At 43.1% G+C, this 22,300-nt stretch overlaps 1 protein-coding gene across 1 annotated transcript; it reads left to right on the forward strand.

The window, feature by feature from the left end:
* Nucleotides 1-535: 535 nt before the first annotated feature.
* On the forward strand, nucleotides 536-20,577 carry LOC134379254 (enhancer of filamentation 1-like). Its single transcript, XM_063098459.1, has 2 exons — nucleotides 536-689; nucleotides 18,960-20,577. The coding sequence occupies exons 1-2, from the start codon at nucleotides 678-680 to the stop codon at nucleotides 19,221-19,223; spliced, it is 276 nt and encodes a 91-aa protein (XP_062954529.1). The 5' UTR covers nucleotides 536-677; the 3' UTR covers nucleotides 19,224-20,577.
* The last annotated feature ends 1,723 nt before the right edge of the window (nucleotides 20,578-22,300 follow it).

Genomic DNA, 22,300 nt, shown 5'->3' on the forward strand with positions numbered 1-22,300 from the left:
AGAGAGAGAGAGAGCGAGATCAGCAGGGGAGGTTAGTAAAAAGGGTCCCAGAGACAGAAAACCTTTTGTTCCCGAGTGTTTCATGTAGAGATTGCGAGGTGCACGGCTTTGAAATGAACTGGGTTTATGGAAGAGTTGCTAGGTCACAGGAAGCGCGACTGTCAGACCGCTTTGTGACTTCGGTTTCTTTAAAATTTAGGTTAATCTTAAAAAGAATTTATCCCTTTTTCCTGGTTTCCTTTCTTTCTTCTTTCCTTTCTTTCTGCGTATATGGGGGGAAGGAAGCGGGGGGGGGTAGTTTTTTTATTTTCTTCGGGAGCGGTTCCCCACTTTCTGTTTTATTTTCCACCCTTGTTGATAATGTAAAAAGAAATGATCACGTTACAAGCCCTTTGTCAGGAGTTTTTCAGAAGTTAACGAGTGGGCGGAGCATGAGTATTACCTTGCCCCACTAGCCAATGGCGGGGCGGTATGCAAATGAAGGCTGTGATCGTCTGCCTCAATCCAAACAGTGATCTCAGAGGCTTTGGGAAGGCGCGCGGCGACTGACGAACCGGCACTGCCCGGGGACCCCTCCTCGCTTGCGCCTGGCACTGCACTCAATGGAGGGGCGGACACTCCAGCGCTTCATGCTGTCTAACTAGTGTAGGAAAACGGCTCCATTCACCGCCGCCGAAATGAAGTACAAGGTAAGAGAGTGCCTTTTACCTAAGGCCTCCTTGGCAGCTGGAGGCTGTGTCTGCTTCCCACTGTGACAACTTCTTTGCGCGGACCTCTTCTGTGCCCGGGAGGGGTCTGAGATGGGACTGGGTCCCTGAGGTTGGTATGCCAGCAGAGAGCCAGTCTCCGAGACCCACTCCGGGTCTTCACCGTGCACCCGAGCCCGTCCGCGCTGAAAGTTGCCGGGGAAACGACATGGTGAGAAGTCAGACTCGCCCCGCGGGTCGGAGGGTCGGAGGGTGTCTGACTTGCATCGCAGCACGCATGAGCTCCGGTCTCGGCGGCTGCCCCCGGCCTGGCCTCCACTGCCCTGGGGAGCCGTAGTAAGAGAATCGGAACTGCTGAGTCTCAGACTGGCTCTTAAGGGTTTTCAGCCTCTGCTTTTAAGCGTTTGGTCTAGGAGGCAGTTTGTCCACTTTTGGTGGGAGATATTAAAAGCCCAGATACTATTACACAGCTGATGGAGATTTGTGACATCCTAGGTGGTGAAGGATGTAAGAATAAACGAGTATTAGACATTTCTTGAAAACACTTTCATTGGAGTTTGAAAGGACTGAAGAGTATGAAGGCTCCGGCTGGCTTATTGTGCCCAGAGCTTAGTGTCATAGTCATAATACTCTGGCAGCGTTATTTTCCAATACGTTTCGCACCATTGTTTGTGTGTTTATCTTGGCAAAAAAAAATTAGTTTGCTCAGCATATCCCATTTGTTTAAGTCGCCCCTATCCAAGGAGGCAAGCAGCTTCCAGGGCACACGGTACAGATGCAGATTGCAATGAGCGGGGCATGAATTTTTCTTGGATGGTGAATAGACTTGGGTCCCACTGCTTTTAAACAAAAGTGTTATTATTAAAATGAATCTTGGCAAGGTGTCTATGCTTTGGGATTGACAATTTGTATTAACCGTCTAACCTTCAGGATTGTGCTAGCTGGGAACTCTTTCCAAATTATCTAGCTCTGGCTCCTCCTTTTTGATGTAAGGTTGGAAATACTTGGACTAGCTAATAGCCACTGGCTAACCTCAGTGATAAATCTTTTGTTCAAAAGCTATAACTTGTTCTAAATCTAAATGTTGGAAGTCTTTATTGTAATACATGAGTTATAGTTCTCAAAAGGTTACAACTGTGGAAGACACAGGTATCAGTTATCACTGTACTATCAGCTTTCCAGTGTCTGCATCAGTAGGGACGCTGAGATGGAAGGACAACCCTGAAGGCTACTAATATCTGACTTCAGGTTGCAGCCAGTAACAAGTCCTTCTACCTGGCAGGAAGTTCTCTTTCTTGAAATGGTTCTCCCTGTATTTCCACAGTTGCCTTATTTAGAACAGTGATAGGACTAGATATTACTGAGCCTGGACTGATTTCTCTGCCCCTCCTTTCCCTGTTGCTGAATAAAAACTGGTTTGTGGGGGAGGGGGAAGGGAAATATGTTCATACATTTATTACTGGGGAGTGTAAGGGCCTTTCCATCTATGACATTTATACATTTTTACCACTGAGTGCTGCGATCTAGAAAGTGACCAAGTCTAAAGTCATTTTTATTCAGTGACTTCATCATGTCTATCTTTACTCTTTGTGGAAAGAAAATATCATGGCAACTGATGCTGTGAATTGCAATTGGCATTCATGGAGAAAGCCTGCCTCTTGCTGGGTCTTACTAGTGTTGAACACCCTGCCAAATGATGTAAATGCATGATTTCTTTTAGCTTGTGGACCCCTTTACTAGCAAAAATACTGACTCCTCCTACCGAACAAATGACAGTTTGACACCCTATAGTTACTGTAAAATGAACCAATACCTGAAGCAGTCCACTTTCCCTTTCTTATAAAGTCTTATAAAGTCTCTAGTTAATAATGAACAACTTTATTTCAGGAGAGTTTTGTCATTTTAAGTAGAGGAGATGATACAAAAGTAGTGGCATGATAAATTACCATGGCAATGTAGGATTGTCAGATTTAACTCTCCCAGTAACTCTATGAGGTGGATATTATTTTTATATTCCTTTTTAAATGTGGAAATTGTGGCTCAGAGAAGCTGAGTAATTTATCCAATGCCACACAGCGATAAACTGGTGAGATGGGATTCAAAGGGAAAGAACCAACTTTGACCTCCCTAAAATACCCTTCTGACTAGTGTTTTCTTCTCCCAGAAAGTTCAATACTCTATTTCATCCCAAATATTCCTGCAGGATAGATTCTTATTTTTTGTTAGTAACTCCACAAAGCAATGTAAAATGCACATTTGGCAGTTATTTGTTTAATTTGAGCCACTTAGGTAGTAAAATCAGATAATTATTAGATTGTAAAATCCCGGAGTCAGGAACTATCTCTACAACCTTACATTGCTCGATACACCATAAATTTAGCTCAGACTTAAAACTGTTCATTAAGAGATTTATAAATCAGGCCCTATAAGATTTTTGTTGTTGTTAACCAGATTATCTGGTTTGGCTGCTTCGGGGACCATAACTAGAGAACAACCAACCTCCATTCATTTTTGCACTTAATATAAACAGCTCCAGACCAGGCAGCAATGTATTTGCAATAATCACAAGAACTATGGAATGTTAGCCATTACTTTGGGTGAACTTTTTTGGTTACCACATATTTAGTCTATTTTATTTCATTTTATGTTTTTTATTTGTTCATGGGAAGGCTGCAGTCACTATTGTGTGTACTTAATGTTCCACTTCTCTTAGAAAGGATTCAGTCTGCTGTGGTTATGGGATAGTAAATTATGGGGGCTTAGTTTATTAAGAGTTTTCCACATATCTCCTTAATATACAAAGCATGTTCTAAATGGGGGATGGGATTTGCCTTGATGGCCTTGGCTTGCTGGCCCAGTGAAAGATCCCTCCTCAGGGTCTGGAGGTGGATGGCTGTACCTGTTTGCCAGGAGGGCGATGGAAGGGTCTCCGGGCAGCTGTGTTTAAGCCGCAGCCCAGAGGCACTGCCCATGCTGAGCAGGCCAGGCCTGGAGCCCCGCCCACTCCAGGCCCTGGTCTGCTCCAGGGGCGCAGCAGGCACTGCCAGTCTGACCTCTAATGGCTGAGCGGTTTTTGTGCCTTTGCCAAATTTCTGAACCTTTACATGCCTACGTTAAAGTTCTAAATTATTTACCTAGTCTATCATACTATAAATGGAATTTACAATACAATTAAGAAAACTCTAATCTGAAGTTCAGACTTGCATTCTGGCCTAATGCGGGGGTAATGTAGGACAGGAAAAGGAGAAAGTGTATGTTATAAAAAGCTATTGAGGGCAACTTAGTAAATAATTTTATTTTCTCAAGCTAATGGTAGGAGGACATGCCCCCCAAAGAGACTGCTGATGATCTCAAGGGCAAGGTCTGAGCCCCAGCGTCCTGGCCTATTTTAAGAGGGTATCCACGGGAGTAGTAGGGCTGCTGCATAAATTAATTATACTCGTATAATCGACTCTGGTCAATATAATCATTTATAGCCTATAGAGTTCCGAATACTTTCCTTGCTTTGAAATTTTGGTTTTAAATTCTTTATTTTTCTCTAAATGATTTGTTGCCCCCAATCCAAGTTTAGGTCTCCTGCCCCTCTCCTTGTTGAATCTTATATGAGATCTATGAATTTAAAAGCATTAAAAAATGCTTTGAAAAATATTAACTTAATTATGTATTTATTTATTTCGCAAACCCATTTGTGGAACTACATGACTTACCTACACAGAGATCAAAGTCTTTACTGAACTGAAGATGTTCTGATAATACCAAATTTTGCCAGTTGCGCAGTGTATAACATACAAAGAATTCCTTTAGCATCCTTTCCTTGCCGTAATACACATCAGTCCTGTTCTCACAATTCCTCAGTGGCCTCCTGTCCACCCTCCCCTCCACCACCAGCTCTCCCAGGCTTCAAAAGAAAAAAACCTTCCTCTCTACTTTTTAAGCTCCTTTGAAAATTCTCTTCACCTTTTGTGCCTTTATGGCCTCTCCTGGGCTCTTATTTTTTCATTCAAACATGCTTGATGCTTCTCTAATATCAGACTTCTCTGGGGCTCATGTCTCCCATCACACGGATATGACACCCTTAATGTACATTCTGCACCCCTAACCTTTCCCTCTGCTTGGACTCTGCCGTGGGAAATTTGAGACCTCACGTTCATTTGCCGTCTCTTTGTGCCCGCTTGAGTTGAGTGGTCTCTGTCTTCCCACTAGTAAAGTCTCCTCATCTTCATCCGTCCACTCAATAGAACAGTCAAAAGCCTAAACCTCTGTCTCCTGGACTGTCCTATTATCCCTACTCTGTTAGCACTACCTTACTTATTAACCCACTTTAATCAAATGACTATCTAAATGACACCTGGAACTCACGCACATTGCCAATTTCATTGTCCAATTTTAAGTAAGCCCCACTGAATATGAGAGACCCATCCTTTGTTTGCGAGTACAGGCAGATTGACAGACAAGTCCTTGATTAAAATGCATGACTTAGGATCTGTTACGCCTTGAGGGGTCAGGGACTCAGTCTTATATGCTCTTGTATCAGAGACAGGATGGGGTGCAGGCTTTGGGGAAGGGCATTTCTGTTTCTTGTGGCCTAAAGCTCTGTGATCTTGGACAAGTTGAGCTCTCCGAGCCTCAGTTTTATCTGTAAAATAGGGATAATAATAACTGCCTCCTACTTTGGTTCTAAGGCCCAAGAGAATATGTGAAGGATGTACTTACCATGGCCCCTGGCACAGACAATGCCAGCTGACCCAGCTCTCCTTGGATAGTAGGTGCTCAATAGATGTTGAAAGCACAGTGTAGACTCAAGACTTAATGACAGGATTATGTCAAGATCCCAGTTAGTAGGTTAAGATGTTTGAGTATTGAGTATTTTATAGGCCTAGATGTGTTGTAGAAATGTAGGTCCTAAATATAGGGACCTAACAGCTTACCTGCAGGCATACCTACAGCAGAGGGCCCTGCTTGCTAATGTATCAATGACTTGGTTTCTTCATTGTTATTCAGAAGACTTGATATTCCTGAAATTACAGGACCTTGCTTATAGTGGGTATTCAACAAATATTGAATTCCGTGTTGAATTGTATAAAATATATATATAAATAGCCATTTAAAAGGGTCTTAATGCTCTATGGCATTGTGGAGAGAACATGGGCTTTATTTCAAATCCCACTTTTGGTACTTTCCAACAGTATAATCTTAGGTAAGCTACTTTAGACCTCCGTTTCCTCATTTATAAAATGGGAATAATAATACCTGTCTTATCAGATAGTGGTAAGAATATAATATATGACAACCATCAGTTTCTAGCACAAAGTAGGCCATTTAATAAATGGCAGCTATTATGTTATATACATATAATATACACACACATACAAATATATAGATATGTAGATATAGAAGCATTATACAGATAAAAGTTTAAGAGGAAACATTCATCGTTATGGGTAGAATTGTTCACCCATAACAAAAATATTAGTGGGGAAAAGAGAAAGTTGTCAATTTGAAAAACCAAAGGTGAAACCCAAGGACGATGAGTTGGGGGGTATATGAGAAGCTCAGGGTAAACTCTATCACATGTCCTATTGCAGTCATTAGAGTGACGGAAATGTAAAGTAAGAGGTCTTGGTTATCCATTTTTAGATCATCTGATGGCTACAAAGGAACCTAAACAAACTGCTTTGATGTACCAGGCACCAGAACTGTGGCACTGGTCTGAGTGACGTGTAGACTTAACAAGCAGGCCTCCTTGCCAAGACAAATGAAATGGGACCATCGGGAAGAAATGCTGTGTTTCCAGCTGAACATGCCAGAGAATAGCTGAGAGTTTCCTAAGAGATAGATGATTGCAAAGAGGGTGGACATGAAAAGGGGACCAAAAAAAAGAAAATCCCTGTTTATACTTTGTCAACAGCACCTCTTCCATCTTGTTTACTTTGAACATTCCAGTCATCTCTCTGCGGTAATCCTTACGGACTAATGAGTTCCCCGCATGGCTGGGGAATATTAAAGCCTGGCTGCAAAAGGCCATCTTCCTGAAGAATCTTCATTTTAACGTAAATAATAGCCTTGTTGGTGACCTTTTCCGCCCTCCACTGGAAAGGTGTATCTTTTAGAAGATAGTTTGGGTAAACAATGCCATCTAGGAGAATTCAAGGAAGATGGAAAGGGCACTCCAGAAAAATATGAACAGTGACATTGTGTGACAATCATTTTCATGGTTGAGGTGGGGTGAAGAGTCAGCTGATCATGGAGATACTAAAATCATCAGTGAAAAATTTTCCAGTACATATGCCTGGGCCTCACCATGTAGTACTAAGTCCCACTTTATTCTTAAAAAGCCCAGCTAGTCCCTTCCCCCCAAGGTTCTCCCCAGCCATTAATCTCAAATGATTTCTAAACAGGTGGTTCATGATGCTTATTCAAGAGCGGGGTCCAGTGATTTGGAGGTGTTGTATTTATTTGCAAATCTTATTGGTGTTGCAAATTAGAATTCCTCCTGATATTTCTAATATGTCCAGGTGTATTAGTCCATTTTCTGTTGTTCATAACTAAATACCTGAAACTGGATAATTTATAAGAAAATGAAATTTATTTCTTCCAGTTTTACAGGCTGGGAAGTTCAAGATCCAGGGGCCATGTTTGTTGAGGGCCTTCTTCTTGCCAGGGACCCTGCACAGAATCCTATGGCAACACAAGTTGTCACATGGCAAGAATGGCAGGAGAGCTTTCATGTGCTCTCCTTATAAAGTCTCGAGTCTACACCCATGATTGCCCATGAAACCATTAACCCATTATTCCATGAATGGATTAATCTGCTCACAAGGGTACTGTCCTAAAGATCCAATCACCTCTAAAGGTCCCACCTTTCCAATATCATAATCAGATTTCCCACCTTCTTAACAGTGTTATAATGAAGATCAAGTTTCCAACACATGAATTTTGGGGGCACATTCAACCCATAGCACAAACTGATAGCTATAGGATGGTACCAGAAATGTTCCCTATGTAAGATATTGACGTTAACGTTCATCAGAAGTGAAGACTGAGCAACCATGGTTATGTAAAAGTACAAGCATGGCAAAAAACAAGAATATTTCTTTTGAAATTAATTTTAATTCCTTTCTTTACTCTTGCGGGGGGCAGGAATTATCTGTGAAGCTCAATAAAAAATTACAGTAACCAAAACATATGTAAGGTTAAGATTCAAACCAGATCTCCTTTCTACTTATTAAGGTATTATGTATTTAGGCAGTATGATGCATCATTAATATTTTTCCTAATTTCTTTTCCTTAGGCAGAAATTCTGTCTATCTCTTAGTGATTATGAGTTAGCCTTAATCTCTTGATTTGTGGGAGTCAGGTTTTTACCCTTGATTCGGCACCTCACTCCCATGGGAGATGTGGCTAACTCAGAACTCATCAAGGCTTCTCTGTCCCCAAAGCTCTGCACTGTACTGACATAGAATGATCTAGGTTTCTCTGCCCACCTCCAACACCCTGCTCCTCCCAAAATAACCGTAACAAGCAAAGCCAGCACACAGGCAATGACAGCAAAGTGAACTTCTAGACACTGCAGGCTTCTCAGAGTTTGGAGTTCTTGGTGTGAGGACATGTCAGTCATCTGTTGATGAGTTTTTTTTTTTGTTCTCGTTACTAGCCATATGTGGTATGACTTAGAGTTTGGCAGGAAATGGGTCCTGGCCCAGCAGTACTGCTGTACTAGCACAACAGTACAGGCATAGCAAAATTCTGAAGCCCTGTTTCTCTGCAGTGCTCCCCTGAGATAGAAATTTAGTGCTATTCTCTGCTTCTCCCCACTCCGCACTCAGCACAGTGCAGTGAGCATCCCCTGACGTGGGGCTCAGTGAGGGGTACAGTAGGAACACAGGTAGCCCACAGCCTCCTTCCTCTTCATTACCCCACTCGCTGCAAAGCTGGACTTTTAGACAATCTGCAGAGGTCCGCAGATCCTTGGAATATATCTTGTTTCATTATAAAGACCATCTGGCCAGTTTGAGAACACACGCATTGTCTGAGTCAATGACTCTCAACAGCACCTACCTTTGTTTCTCCCACATCCTAGATTCAACCAAGGCAAATCCATTAAAAAGAAATATACTTGCCTGCATATCCTTTGTTTCTGGTTTAAAGTATATATGTTTTCTGTGGGTATGCATCTACATTTTACAAACCAAGAAATGGGACATATGGTCTGACAATGGGAAGGATATTTGAAACTGGAGACTGTCTTGAAAAGTTCAGGGACACATGGCCACTCTATAGACAGTGAACCCAAGCTGCTCCAGAGATCAATCAACTGTCAATGACATTACCCCATCTCTCTCTGACAGCCTTTGCGGGAAACTATCAAGAGGCTTTTTAAAAGTAGATTGAAGCAAATTCTTCACATAGTGTCATAAATAACATTTACTTCTAAATAATACAGTACTCCTTTTCTTTTTCCTTGCAGAAGTAGGCATCGTTAGAAATGAAGGCAAGCCTATTTTGGAACTGTGGACTTCTCTGGAACACCAGGGGGTGCTAAGCAGGGAGGGGGATTGTGTTTCAGTTGTTCTGGTTTTAACCTGGTATGGTAGCTCTGTGCCTCATAGCCTCCAGCATCTGCAGCAGCCTCCTGCCTCCCTTGTTAAGATCTTAATTACAGACTCCGCTTAGCTCATTGCTGAAGGGAAAGAATTTCCTTTCTCTGAACTGTGTTTTTGGTGTGGCAGGTGGAATCATGATGAGATCATTTCTGGTTTGTTTTCTTTTCCCGGAGGAATCTTTTCTTTTGAGGGGGTGGAATACCGTTCTTAAGACAGAATTTCATGAGCTCATCATGGAGCAATCATAATAAGTGTGCTCTGGTTTTATGGAGAACCTTTCTTCTGAAGAAATCAGAGCATTTTGCATATATAATTTCATGAATCCTCATAGTATTTTTATTAAGATCATGTTTATTATCCCCATTTTGCATGTGAGGAAGTGGGGGCACAAAAGGCAGTAATTTCATTGTCGACAGTCTTACAATACGAGGACTGAGATGAGATTCTCCAAATTCAGTCCAGTGCCATTCTTCTATCCGGGGTTTCTCAACCTCAGCACCATTGATATTTAGGGCCAGATAATTCTTGGTGTGGGGGACTGTCCTGTGTATTGTAGGATGTCTAGCAGCCTTCCTGGCCTCTATGTACTAGATGCCAGTAAGACACACATACACACACATACACCCCCACATTGTGACAACCAAAAAATGTCTCCAAACCTTGTCAAATGTCTGGGGGGAGAAAACCCTCTCAACTGGGAACCACTGATCTAATCTCTTCTACTTCTTTCTGCTTAAAAATAATGGCCTTAGTGGTTTTATGTGGTAGAAGCACAAAAATACCCCCATAGAACTAGTTGCCATAATTTTTATTGTAACTTAGGTTGAGCTAAATGTAACAGGTCCTAACCAAAAAGTAACTTCCTCTTACATGCTTAGCCCCAATTTGTTCACACGAATACCACGAAATACTAAGAAGCATAGAGTCTCACCCTGTTAAATGTAAAACCATCATACCATCTGTAAGGCAATTTTAATTCTCCAAAGTCTTCCTCTGCATGTATATCTAATCACGGAACATGCATTTAGAACTGTGTCTTTAAGAAAGCTATTTGAGTAGTATTCCATTGTGTAGATGTACCACATTTTCCGTATCCACTCATCTGATGATGGACATTTGGGCTGGTTCCAACTCTTGGCTATAGTAAAGAGTGCTGCGATGAACATTGGGGAACAGGTATACCTTCGACTTGATGATTTCCATTCCTCTGGATATATTCCCAACAGTGGGATAGCTGGGTCGTATGGTAGATCTATCTGCAATTGTTTGAGGAACCTCCATACCATTTTCCATAGAGGCTGCACCATTTTGCAGTCCCACCAACAATGTATGAGAGTTCCTTTTGAGAGAATTATATTAAGTGAAACAAGTCAGGCACAGAAAGAGAAATACCACATGTTCTCACTTATTGGTGGGAGCTAAAAATTAATACATAAATTCACACACACACACACACACACACACACACACACACACACACACACAAAACCGGGGGGGGGAAGAAGATATAACAACCACAATTACTTGAAGTTGATACGACAAGCAAACAGAAAGGACATTATTGGGGGGAGGGTGGAGGGAGAAGAGAGGGAGGTTTTGGTGATGGGGAGCAATAATCAGCCACAATGTATATCGACAAAATAAAATTTAAAAAAAAAAGAAAGCAAGCTATTTGACTCTCATAAACTGGTATACAACACGTACAGGTTAGAGCTTGTCTATACAGCTAGGCATTGAACGATTCCATTTTGAGCTTTCATCTGTCCCATTTGCTCCTGCATCTTTCCTCTCTCTGCTGGCTGAGAAGCTGCAGATTCTAAAGGTTTTCCTTGAGACAGCTCAGCAACTACCTTACAGATAGTTTAGGACTGTACACACCTCTCAGCCAAGTGGGTGGATCTGTTTTTTACAACTCTTTGAGGACCTCACAGATTAAATGGATACTAGCAAGCAGACACCAAACCCTGGTCAGGTGACATCAAAAAGAGTTCCAGCACGGGTGACATCCAGCTACATCAACTGAGTTCTGGCTGGGAGACAGTCAAGTGTTGCCAGTATCTGTACAAAGGGTCTTCCAAAAGTTCATGGAAAGATTTGTGTTATCTTTCGATTGAATTTTTCCATGAGCTTTTTGAAGTACCCTCATAGGTATTTGTATTGATGGGTTAAGATATAACCCTGGGCTGCATACTTTGGTGTAGAAAGATAAGACAGATGGGAATGTAAAAATAGAAAGACCTTTTCCTTCTTTCAAATATTTTATTAGATGTTATAACTTGTGCATTTTGCCTTTTAAGAAATGATATCATTTTTAGAAATATATCAAAATATAGTGGATTGGAGTCTCCTATCCCCTTATAACTTAATTCTCATTTCTCTTCCCCAAATACCTGGATGCTAGAAGGATTTGTCTAGACAGGCAGATAGATGTGATCCAGTGCCAACACCATAATGTTGGCTGAAATCCAGACGGTTGTTTTATTATTAATGAGACCTATCTTTTGGGTGAGTGGGTGTCAGGCCTTCATCATTATATGGCTCCAGTCAGATTTATCTAGGAACAGAACTCTGAAAAGAGTTTGTGCCTGTCCCATGTTTTTGATCCTTAGCCAATATACTGTACTGAAATCTATCAAAACCAGGCAACCTGGGACAAATGCTTATAAATTCCAAGGCTTAATAACAGCAGTGCTAAATTCTAAGATGGGGAAGATTCTCAGGAAGGGCATCCTGGTCCAGAGGGAAAAAAACCTAGGTGGAGAGAGGAACCAGATGGTGGCTCTGGCTCTGCTGCTAATCTGAGATGAGACCCTCTAGGCCGTGAAACAAGGAGATTGCATTAGAATGGTACCTTCTTACTCTAAAACTTTACTCAGTTCTGGTCAAGCTGTGGGTCACATCTGGGTCTCATACCCATAGAAACGTCGGCATTCTTCTCCCTTCTTTGAGACCCTCAGGAGTTGCTTAGGTAAATCTCAAAGGCCACAGATGAGTGGGAAATTGAACTCTTAACAACATGTATGTTGTTGTGGGGAGAAAGTAATTTATTTTTTTCAAATACTGTCAGAAGTCAAATTCATCTTCCACCATGGGCCAAGAAATAATAAAAGTTGACTATGAGGTTGAACACGTACACACACATGTGCGTGCCTGTTTACCAACCCACTGCAATTTTTCTTATACAAAGCAAGGGATTTGCTTTTGTTGGTGCGTGGTAAACAAATCCCAATGTGTGAATGTTTCTGTCCTGCATCAACCTTAAACCAAGGGAGTGTAGATGGCATCCATTCAAGTGCAGGGAAAAAGAGGAGCCCAGCAATTGAGGAAACACTTTTTAGTCTCACAGCTAAGCTGTCCATATCATGTTACCAAATCTGGTCAGACAGAAATTTCTTTCTGAGATCCAAATATCCAAATTTGCAATGAGCAACAGATCTTTTCACCATCTCTCAAGAAATAACGTCACTTTGGTGTATGAACCACCAAAATAATTCTGGCTCCCAAATGATCCTTTGTCAAATCAGAATAAGCCAGTGTGGAAGAGATGTTAAGAAGCCTAAAAGCATTATGGGCAATCACACACAGGGCACTGCTCATACAGGGAGTGTTTATGGTGTTTCATGCCATGTCAAAAACTACCTTTGGGCAAGTGTCTAAGGTCGCATTTCTTAAAGCATCTCCAACTTAGAAATCCTCAAAAGAGAGTGCTATAGCTAAAGTTTACAAAGCTGGAAAATCTAAGAGGACTTGGGGAAAAGTCCCAAGATTCAGAGAGGGTTTAAGATACTCATGTAAGATTTTGGACCACCACAAGGGTTTAGAAGAATCACTTTCCAGAATATATACATCATTGGCTGAAATGCAATCCAGGTGCCAGGTGAGAAATGTTGGACAGTCCACACTAGTGGTCAGAAGTATGAGTGGGATTAGTGGGAGCAAGTGCAATCCTGCTTTTGCCTTTCTGTGGACCAGTTCAGATCACCTAATGAAAAGTGTGTCAGAATGCAAGCAGAAAGTATTATTGAGGAAAAGCTCAGATCGTAGCATATCTTCTAACTCCTGTACTTGAAAACTTTGTGTCTGTGACTTAGCAACCTCATGAGGATCCAACTCAAAAAATTCAACATTCCAGATCTTCGGTTGCAAGTACCTAGGTATAAACCAAGTATTCCAAGAATCAAAATCCAGAATTGTAGATCTCCATGTTTTCTGACTATGGCTGTTTTCCTTCTTTGGAGACAGCCCACATTCCACTCTACATCCCAAAGGTGATGGTGGACGGGAGGGAAGAAATATAGCCAAAATAGTTTAACTGTCCTCAGACAGAAGCTGACTTTTGTCAGCTTGCACAAAAGCTCACGAGCCTTTCTTTCTCTTTGCGGGTATGCCCTGAGACTGTCCTTGCTGTTGTTTATCCCTCAGCTGCTTCCTTTAGGACTGATTTTCTTGACAATGGCCATTTCCTTTAGTGTGTGTTTCTCAGCGTCTGTCCTCTGTGTGCATGTGCGCACGCAGGCATGCAAGCCCACCAGACTCCAGGGCTGCAGTTTGAGGGCGGGTTGGGTACAGGAAAGTCATGTCATTGAGAATGTGGCAGCAGGATCTCCTGTGTGATAAATATAGAATGAAGTAAAAATAATAAGAGGAAGCTGGGCCATTGATGATGCTATCAGACTTAGTGGGTGACACATTAGCCATTGTGTCTCATTTCTCTTGAAAGAACAGCGTGAATGGTCATGGAAATTACAAGTCACAGTTATCTGTATTTGGAAAGGCAGATAGTTTCCCTGGTAGTAGGAGTAGCAAGCTTTCTTGACATTCTGATTGCAACTGGGGGAAAAAAAAAAAGCAGAGAGGAGTTGTGGGAATGGCGGGGTAGAAGTTGTCACATGACCGGGCGCTCTCTGCACCCGCAGTTCTGGCCAGTTGCACAGGATTTTCTCTCCACTTCTCAGGCCTAGCTCAGGAACCAGGAACAGCAGAACCCAAATGTTCTGGAAATGTATCTGAATGGTGCTCTGTCACCTATCTCCAGATGCAGATGGCTACACTGAAGGGAGAAGTAGCTCTTAAAGAAGCCATTGTATTCCATCTCGCTGGGATGGTCAGTTCTTGGCCTTCCTGTTTGCTTGGTAGTTGCAGACATCTATGTCATTATCCTGTTTTACTAGGGAGGGGCAGCCACTCTACTGCTTGCTGTCTCCAATATTCTCTGGCTGTGAGGCTTGAGAGACGTGGACATGCCATTTGTCCTTCTGGTTAGGTTCATCTTCCCCCCTTCCATCTGAAATTTTTAACTGAATGTCTTACTGAATTCTCTAGAAAAACAATTTTGCCCTCCCTGCAGAGAATCGGAAAATCAGCGTCCAGAATCCATTTCAATTTATCAGACATTTAGTAAGTGTGCATTTTATTCCAGACACTGAGCTAAAGTTCCAAAATTAGACGAAAGGAGTTAGACAGCACCGCTGAACTTAAGGAGTTTGCAGTATTGAATGGGGCAGTACAAGAAACGGTGTGGCAGAGAAGTGGAGACAGGGTGTGGGGAGAAGGTAACCATTCTGGTCATGTGGAAGATGGGTTTTGAGGTGGGGAGAAGGTGAGTGCAGGAACACTAGTTGGGAAGCAAGTACTGTGCTCAGAAGAAGATAGACGCAGAGGACCAGAGCTAGGAGTGGCAGCGAGGTGGAAGGCAGGGCCCCGCTGGCTGGGTTTCAGGCTGTGAAGAGCCTTAGCAAGCCTCGGAGGCCCCGACCTTGGGCAGCTGTGTGTGTGCTGTTAACCGAGAGCGGGAGAGTAGGGCAAAGAGGCCCTTGCCCTTGTTGAGTGAGAGATGAAGATGCCCATCAGACAACTGGAAATAAGCGACTGGAGTGCAGGAGAAATACGTGGCTGGAGCTGTGGATTTAGGTATTGTCTGTGTGTTCAGATGCCCACGGATGAGATTTCCTGTGGAGAGTGAGCACACAGAGGAGGAGGAAAGTGCAAAGGAGAGATCCCTTTGGAACACGACTCTACGGGGGATAAGGGGAAAATGGTCTGTGATGGAGAAGGAGGTTGAGCGGGCAAGAGAAGAGGGAAACCAGGAAGTGATATCACGGAAGCCAAAAGGAGAAGAGTGTCAAGAGACCTCAGGATGGGGATCAATGCTAGCAGCTGCTACAGTTGGGGTCCCCCCAGAAAGGGTTTACAACCCTAAATGCCAATTTCCTATCCTGACTAAAGCTGCAGCTTTCGTAGCATATGTGTTTGACTTTACAACCTGGAGACAAGAGGCCTGAATTCCTGTCCCAGCTCTAAGGCCTTCTTGCCGGGTGACTTGGCAAATCTTTAACTTCTTAAGCCTCATTTCTCTGATTTGTAAAGACAACGAGCTGGGCTACAGTTGTTTAAAGTTCCTTCTGGCTTTCAAGTTCTGTGCCCCAACTGTGTTGGTGCTTTGCCAGCCTCTAGCTGCCAATCTCTGCCAACCATCCATTGGATCTAGAATTGCATAGCTCTCTTATCTCCCCTTCTGATGAGATTTATACATAATTTTTCCAGTAACGTCATTATAATTACTTTTATTTTGTCTCAGAAGATCTCTGGAATGCAACCAATAGTTTCATTATTGCTGTTTGCCAGCAAATACTAGACAAGAGGTTATGTTGTCCAGGACTCACTACAGAGTTAATTCTCTAATGGCAAACTCACGAGATGGGTATTATCATCCTCATTCTTAGTGTAAGGATGAAGCAGTCAAGGCAAAAAGAAGAGAAGTGATCTGCTCAAGCAATATAGCCAGGACCCAAAACCCCAAGAATCTACTTATTCTGTAGGCAGAGAAGAACTGGTCATGGAATTGGGGCCAGTCAGAAAGACTATTTTAGCTTTACTGTATAATAAAGCTAAAATAGTGTTCTAGAAGAAGAATTGAACCAAAAGACCATAGTTCGGTTTCCATGTATGACACCAACAATGTGGTGTTGGGCAAATGATAAACTGGCCTCCCCAGACCTGTTTCCTTATCTGTAAAACAGGGACTTAAGGGCTCAGGTGATTTCTAAAGGTCTCTGGAGCTATAACCTTCTGTTTCAGACAGTGGTTGGGTGGAGACATTGACTCTCTGCAGCGTGTGCAGATATTAAATAACTCATACTCCTGTTCAGCCAAGGCAGAGGATACTGAATAGGTGTCAGGCTGGTGCTGGGATCACTGCCACTAAATCCTTGCTGTGACCTCTTTCTAAATCCCAATCTCAGTGGGCAGTGGGGAGGGCTGGTGGGAAGTCCTGGACAAGCAGCTCCTGAGGCAAGTGTAGAACATTCGCCTGCTGCTTCCCAGCTGGTGGGAAGGATACTGGGCCGGAGACAAAGAACATCCAGAAGGACATTCATGCGGGGAATCCTGTCTGTCTCTAATCCAGCATGGTCCCGTGCTCTACTTTAGGGCTGCAAGGTGTTCCTAGGTGTTGGAAGAGGCCCACCTCCAAAGGCCTTGAGCTGATTTATGTGGATTAGGTCTGTAGTCTGTTTCCACTTCTCTTCTTTCCCTTCTTTGTACCAATATAGTTGCACAGCTATCAGCCCTCAGCTCCCATAGAACTGGCCCCGACTCTATTCTCCTGATTTCCTCTGGGGGCTTCCTTCCCAGCCATTCCCAATTGCTGAACAGGCCCAGAAGAAACAGACAGAGACCAGAGCAGTCAGTTCTCTCCCCACTCTATAGTCACGAGACAAATCTGGTGGAGTCATTTCCTTGAGATCATTTTGGTACAAAAGACCACAATATTGTCCTCTGTAACTCTATGATTATTTTTTTTAATTAAAGAACACCCAAAAGATGGAACAAGAGAAACAGAGGAGACTTTAGGATTGTGACATATCCTTAAATGCTTCCACCACCTGGGGTAGAGTCCTACCTGATTTTATCTTTACGTATGTGAACTTTCAATTGTTAGAAGAAGCTTTCTAGAATATAACTGCTAAGTAAACCTTCTTCACCTGAAACACAAACACCGCAGTTTCCTTTAGCTTCCTTCACCACTCACCTGTCCATGTCACACACTTCCTGTATCTCATAGCTGTCACAAAAAAGGACATCAGCATTATCCTTGAAGACTATCACAAAGCTTCCTGAATATAGTTCTCTATGGCTTTATCTCCCTTCTTTAAGTCGAGTAGTTTCACTGACTAAGAGGAGCCTGTCTAAGAGTCATAGAATAGGACCCCTTGCTGACTACCGAGCAGAGGGCAGACCCCTTACAGAGTCGCGCAGCCACTCCGCAGCGGAGAACAGCACTCAGTGCAAGTCCTGGGGTTATGGGGCAGAGTACGGGGGAAATGATTAATGTAGGTCAGCAATAAAGAAATGAAAAGCACAAGGCTGGAAGATCAAGTCCACATTTCTAGAGAAGAAAACAGAGGGGCAAAAGTCTGAACAACAATAGCCGAAAATTCCATGAATCTGTTATGGTGTGAAACAAAGTCACGAACATACTCCATCCAATCAGTCCTTTCTCCCATAAGTGAGCCCCACTGCAATGGCATTAAATGCATCCAGACATTTAACTGGGGAGGTCACTTGGAGTGTTCCGAGCGCTTGCGATGAATTGACACTGGTCCCTGGCTTCTCCGCACGCTGGGAAGGGGCAGGCCTGCGGTAAGGGCTGCCAGCGTGCTGGGAAACATTACTAACGCTAAGAAATGAGATCTTCAGAGCCTTTGAAAGGCTTCCAGGAATGTCAGCACGTACTGCCTGCCCACTCTATGCTGAATGCCTGACTTTGGCTGTCTGCTTAGTCCTAAATGTGCCAGACAGGCCTTCATACAGAGAGGGAGTGTTGTGGGCCCATGAAAGGGGAAGGCTCAGGCTTTCAGACGTGAGTGGTGAGGTTCAAGAAGTGGGTGATAAAGTGGTGGGGTGGGGAGGCCCTCAGGAAAGGTACGAGCAAAAGACCAAAAGAGAAAGAGTTGGCATCTACCTGCGTCCTAATAAAGTCCTTGTAGCTTCCTGCCATCAAACCTGGAGATGGAGACTGCTGTCACTGTGTGCCCCATGCTCACTGGTCACGCGTATCTGTGTGCCTCACTTGTAGACTCTCCCCAGATCCAAGGACCTCTTGATCATCTGAGAATGAGCTTTTTAAGCCCTGCCAAGGCATACATGTGTGCTTTTGTTTATATTTCAACACCAAATATAAATGCCATTTGTAGTGTGTGTCTTTGGGATTATCTTTGTCTTTTCACTTCCAATATATGAAAAAATTGAGAAATGTCCGTTGTGGTACATCTGGATATCTTGGAATTTTTTTTTTCCTGCAAGCTTACTTTTAAAAAGGAAGAGAAACGTTTTGTGTCGTGAACCATTCCCTAACTCTTTAACAGTGCTGCTCAGAATTCCTTGGCACAGCCTCTACCGCTAGAGGAAAGAACTCTTCTGGTGTTTTGAGCTTTTCCGAGGAGGCAGTCTGATGTCACTGGTGGCAGACACAGTATGTATGTATCTGTCTTTTGTCTGCACCATCTGTTTTTCTCTTTACAGGCTATTGTTCAGATTTATTTTTCTCTCTTTCCAGGAAGGGTGCCTCTCCAGAAGGGCATGGGCTGTAGGTGTTAAAGAGATTGAGCTGGTATTCTAACACAATTTCCCTCTGTTCCTTCCTTCCTAGAATCTTATGGCAAGGGCCTTATATGACAATGTCCCCGAGTGTGCTGAGGAACTGGCCTTTCACAAGGGAGACATCCTGACCGTCATAGAGCAGAACACAGGGGGACTGGAAGGATGGTGGCTGTGCTCCTTGCACGGTCGGCAAGGCATTGTCCCAGGCAACCGGGTGAAGCTCCTGATTGGCCCCATGCAGGAGACCTCCTCTAGCCACGACCAGCCTGCATCCGGACTAATGCACCAGACCTTTGGCCAACAGAAGCTCTAACAAGTGCCAAACCCACAGGCTGCTCCTCACGACACCATCTTCCAAGTATCACCTTCCCACCAGAGTCAGGGAATTTACCAAGTACCCACTGGCCATGGCAGCCAAGAACAGAGTGTATATCAAGTGCCACCATCAGTACAGAGAAGCACTGGGGGGACCAATGGTCCCCACTTAAGTAAAAAGGTGAGTAAGTGACTAAGTGGATTTTTGTTCTGACTTCTTTTTTTTCCCATTGCACTTGGAGCAATAGGATGTTCCCAAAATAATAACTTGAAAGTGCCAAGAAGTAAATATACTGAGTGTCCTAGCTCAGGCACCATTTTTGCATCATTTCGCCATTCATCAGTCAGCAAAACTTTCCTGAGTTGCAAGTACCAGGTACTATTGATCCACAGCCGCTGTAAGTTCGTGTCATTCTGGGTCATACTGGAACATTAAATTGTTTCTTTCTGATAGATCTGCTGCTAGATCCAGGTTCTGGGCTCACATTGTTTCCAGTCTTTTCTGTTTCTTCTTTGAATGGTACAAGACACCAAATCCTGTACAAGCACAGTAATGCAGCAAGGACCCTTCCTTGGCCAAAAACTGAATCATGACCCCATTGGCTTGGCTGGACAAAGAGCCCACCAGAAGTAGAGAGAGAAAAGAAGCCGGGAGTAGGTCCTGCCTACCAATTTGTTCTGTTGGCTCTTATGGTTTGACTCACTGAAAAGACATAGATACACTTGAGTTTGAAAAGAAGCTGTCCTCCTATCCTTAAAGTAATTCCTATGATAATGCCTAAGGCAGTGGGTGATAATAAGGAGCGTGGACATGCAGGAAGGCATCAGTGTTAAAAGAATTTTAAAAAGTGGGGAGCTCTTCATCACCCTGTGTAGTCCCAAATACCATAGCAATTTGAGATAAATAGAAATGCATTAATTGAAAAATGAATATTGAATGCCTCGTATACTTCTGATGCTTATGATACAGTGATGAATTAAAGAATCAACAAAGCCGTGGGGATGCTTACATTGTAGTAGGGGAGACACAAGTGAACATGACAATGTCAGGTGGGGATACGTGCTGGGAAGAAATTAATGTCAGTGGACTTCTAGGGGTCACGGCCAAAACCAAGATGATGCTTTTGTGAGTGCTACAAGGGATGGATTTTCTCTTTCATTTACTAGCAAATTCTAATGACTCCTTCAAGGTTTGGTAGTAAGAATGAGTCAACTGAACAGAATAAGAAAATATCTCAGAATTACAGGAGGAAAGATGCAGTTAGATACCAGAAACAGCTTGTTGACTCTTACAGCACTAAGTACAGATGTGCCTTGCCTAAAGAAAATCTAATACGAAGTCTAAATTTACAAATGCATATAAATTAGGGAATATCCATTTGCATGATATTAGAATCCTTTGTTTAAAAAAAAAAGGAAAATAAAGATTTATTGTTGAATTCCTTTAAATAAAACCACTAATGCATTTTCAAATCACCTTCTGTACAAAAATTGTGTTTTACAAAGCACTTTTCAAGAGCACATGTGTTGCATAACTGAGTGTATGTCCATTAGGAGGAATTCCTCAAGAGGTGGTCAATTGCTTTCCCATTTGCATTGCTCAGGACAACAACAATCCCTGGCTAGAGGGGACAGACTAAGCCATGACCCTTTAACGTCCTTCTTACCCCAGCAGTTTTAGATTCAAAGGGTAAGCCGAACCCGGCCTCTATCTCCAGAGGGGAAAAAGAGCAGTTGAAAGGTGTCACTATAAATAAATAACTTCTCTCATTCTCAGTCCTGGTTGTTCGCACCTTAAACACAGCTCTCCCTCATCTGAGCTAGGTGAGGCAGACGCGAGGCCAGAACAGGAGATGCTTGGCTGAGAGGTGGTGGACTCCCAACTTAAGTCATAGTTTATTTCTGCAGGAAGGTAACAAGTTTTCCATTTTAGGCGCAACATTTTCACTTCCAAGTCTGAGAAGTCTGAGACCTCAGACTTCTTCCCGTTGCTTTTGCCATAACTGCACTGCAGATTTTCTCCCTGGCTCTCCCCGCTTTTAGGGGGCAGAGACTTTTTGACTCGCCTTCCCTTGGATTGATGTCAAGAAGTTGGGGTGACCCTTGGGCACTCAAACTCCATGTTTTGTTTTGTTTTGTTTTAATTTTACACTTAGTGGAAGCTTTTATGTTTAGCAAAAGGGAGGTGAGTCCTGTAGAGGAAGCCAGCTTCTGTCACCTCTGTCAGCCCTTCCAGCAACCAGAGCTGGGGAGCAGGTAATGCCTGGAGTTAGGGTCTTCATGTAGTGGGGTGTGAGGTGGTAACATGGCCAAGATGGGGAGGGGGGGTGGTCCCAGCTCCTTTCCTGCCAAATACCAAGCGCTCTCCAGATATCCTGACGTCCCCTTGACAGCATTCTAGTGCCTCTGGGTCTCTAGGCTGCCTGTCTCTGTCCACTTCCCCAGACCTCTGGCTCACACCCCCATGGGAGTGAGTTTGCCTCTTTCTTCCTTTCCTTTCCCTTCTTTCCTCCTTTCCATTCCCTTCTTTCCCTTCCTCCCTTCCTATCACTCTTCCCTTCTTCCCTCCCTCCCTTCCTTCCTTTCTTCCTTTCATGGTGGAGATGGCTTGGCTGCTAAGAGGTGATTTTAACCTTCCAGGTAATAGCAACTGCTTTAAAAACTTCTGTCCACATCTTCCTGGCTTTAGGATCTTCTCAGTGGAAGGGAATCATACTCGTGACTTAAGCCACAGCACAAGAGATAATCCCAGTGCAGTGGGGATCAGACTTTTTTTTTTTTCTTTCCCTTCATTTTAGCAGTTTTACTGACTTACCAAACAAAACAATTGGCTCATTTTTTCTTTTAATTTTCTCTTTGTTCACTTGCTCATTTTCTCTTTTAATTTCCAATCTGTGAAATGGTGGTGAACCCACAACTACATATTTCTGGTAGTTTAAGATATGGTCCCTAAAACTATTAAACAAGAAAACGAGGAGTCAGTGGATCTTGTTTTGAACCACCAAAGTGTGATTTAAAATTTTATGAATGTGGAATCACCCAGAGAGGTTGAAAGGTGAGTGTAAATGCAGATCC

Source organism: Cynocephalus volans, chromosome 5 (assembly GCF_027409185.1).
Source record: "Cynocephalus volans isolate mCynVol1 chromosome 5, mCynVol1.pri, whole genome shotgun sequence".
NCBI lineage: Eukaryota > Metazoa > Chordata > Mammalia > Dermoptera > Cynocephalidae > Cynocephalus > Cynocephalus volans.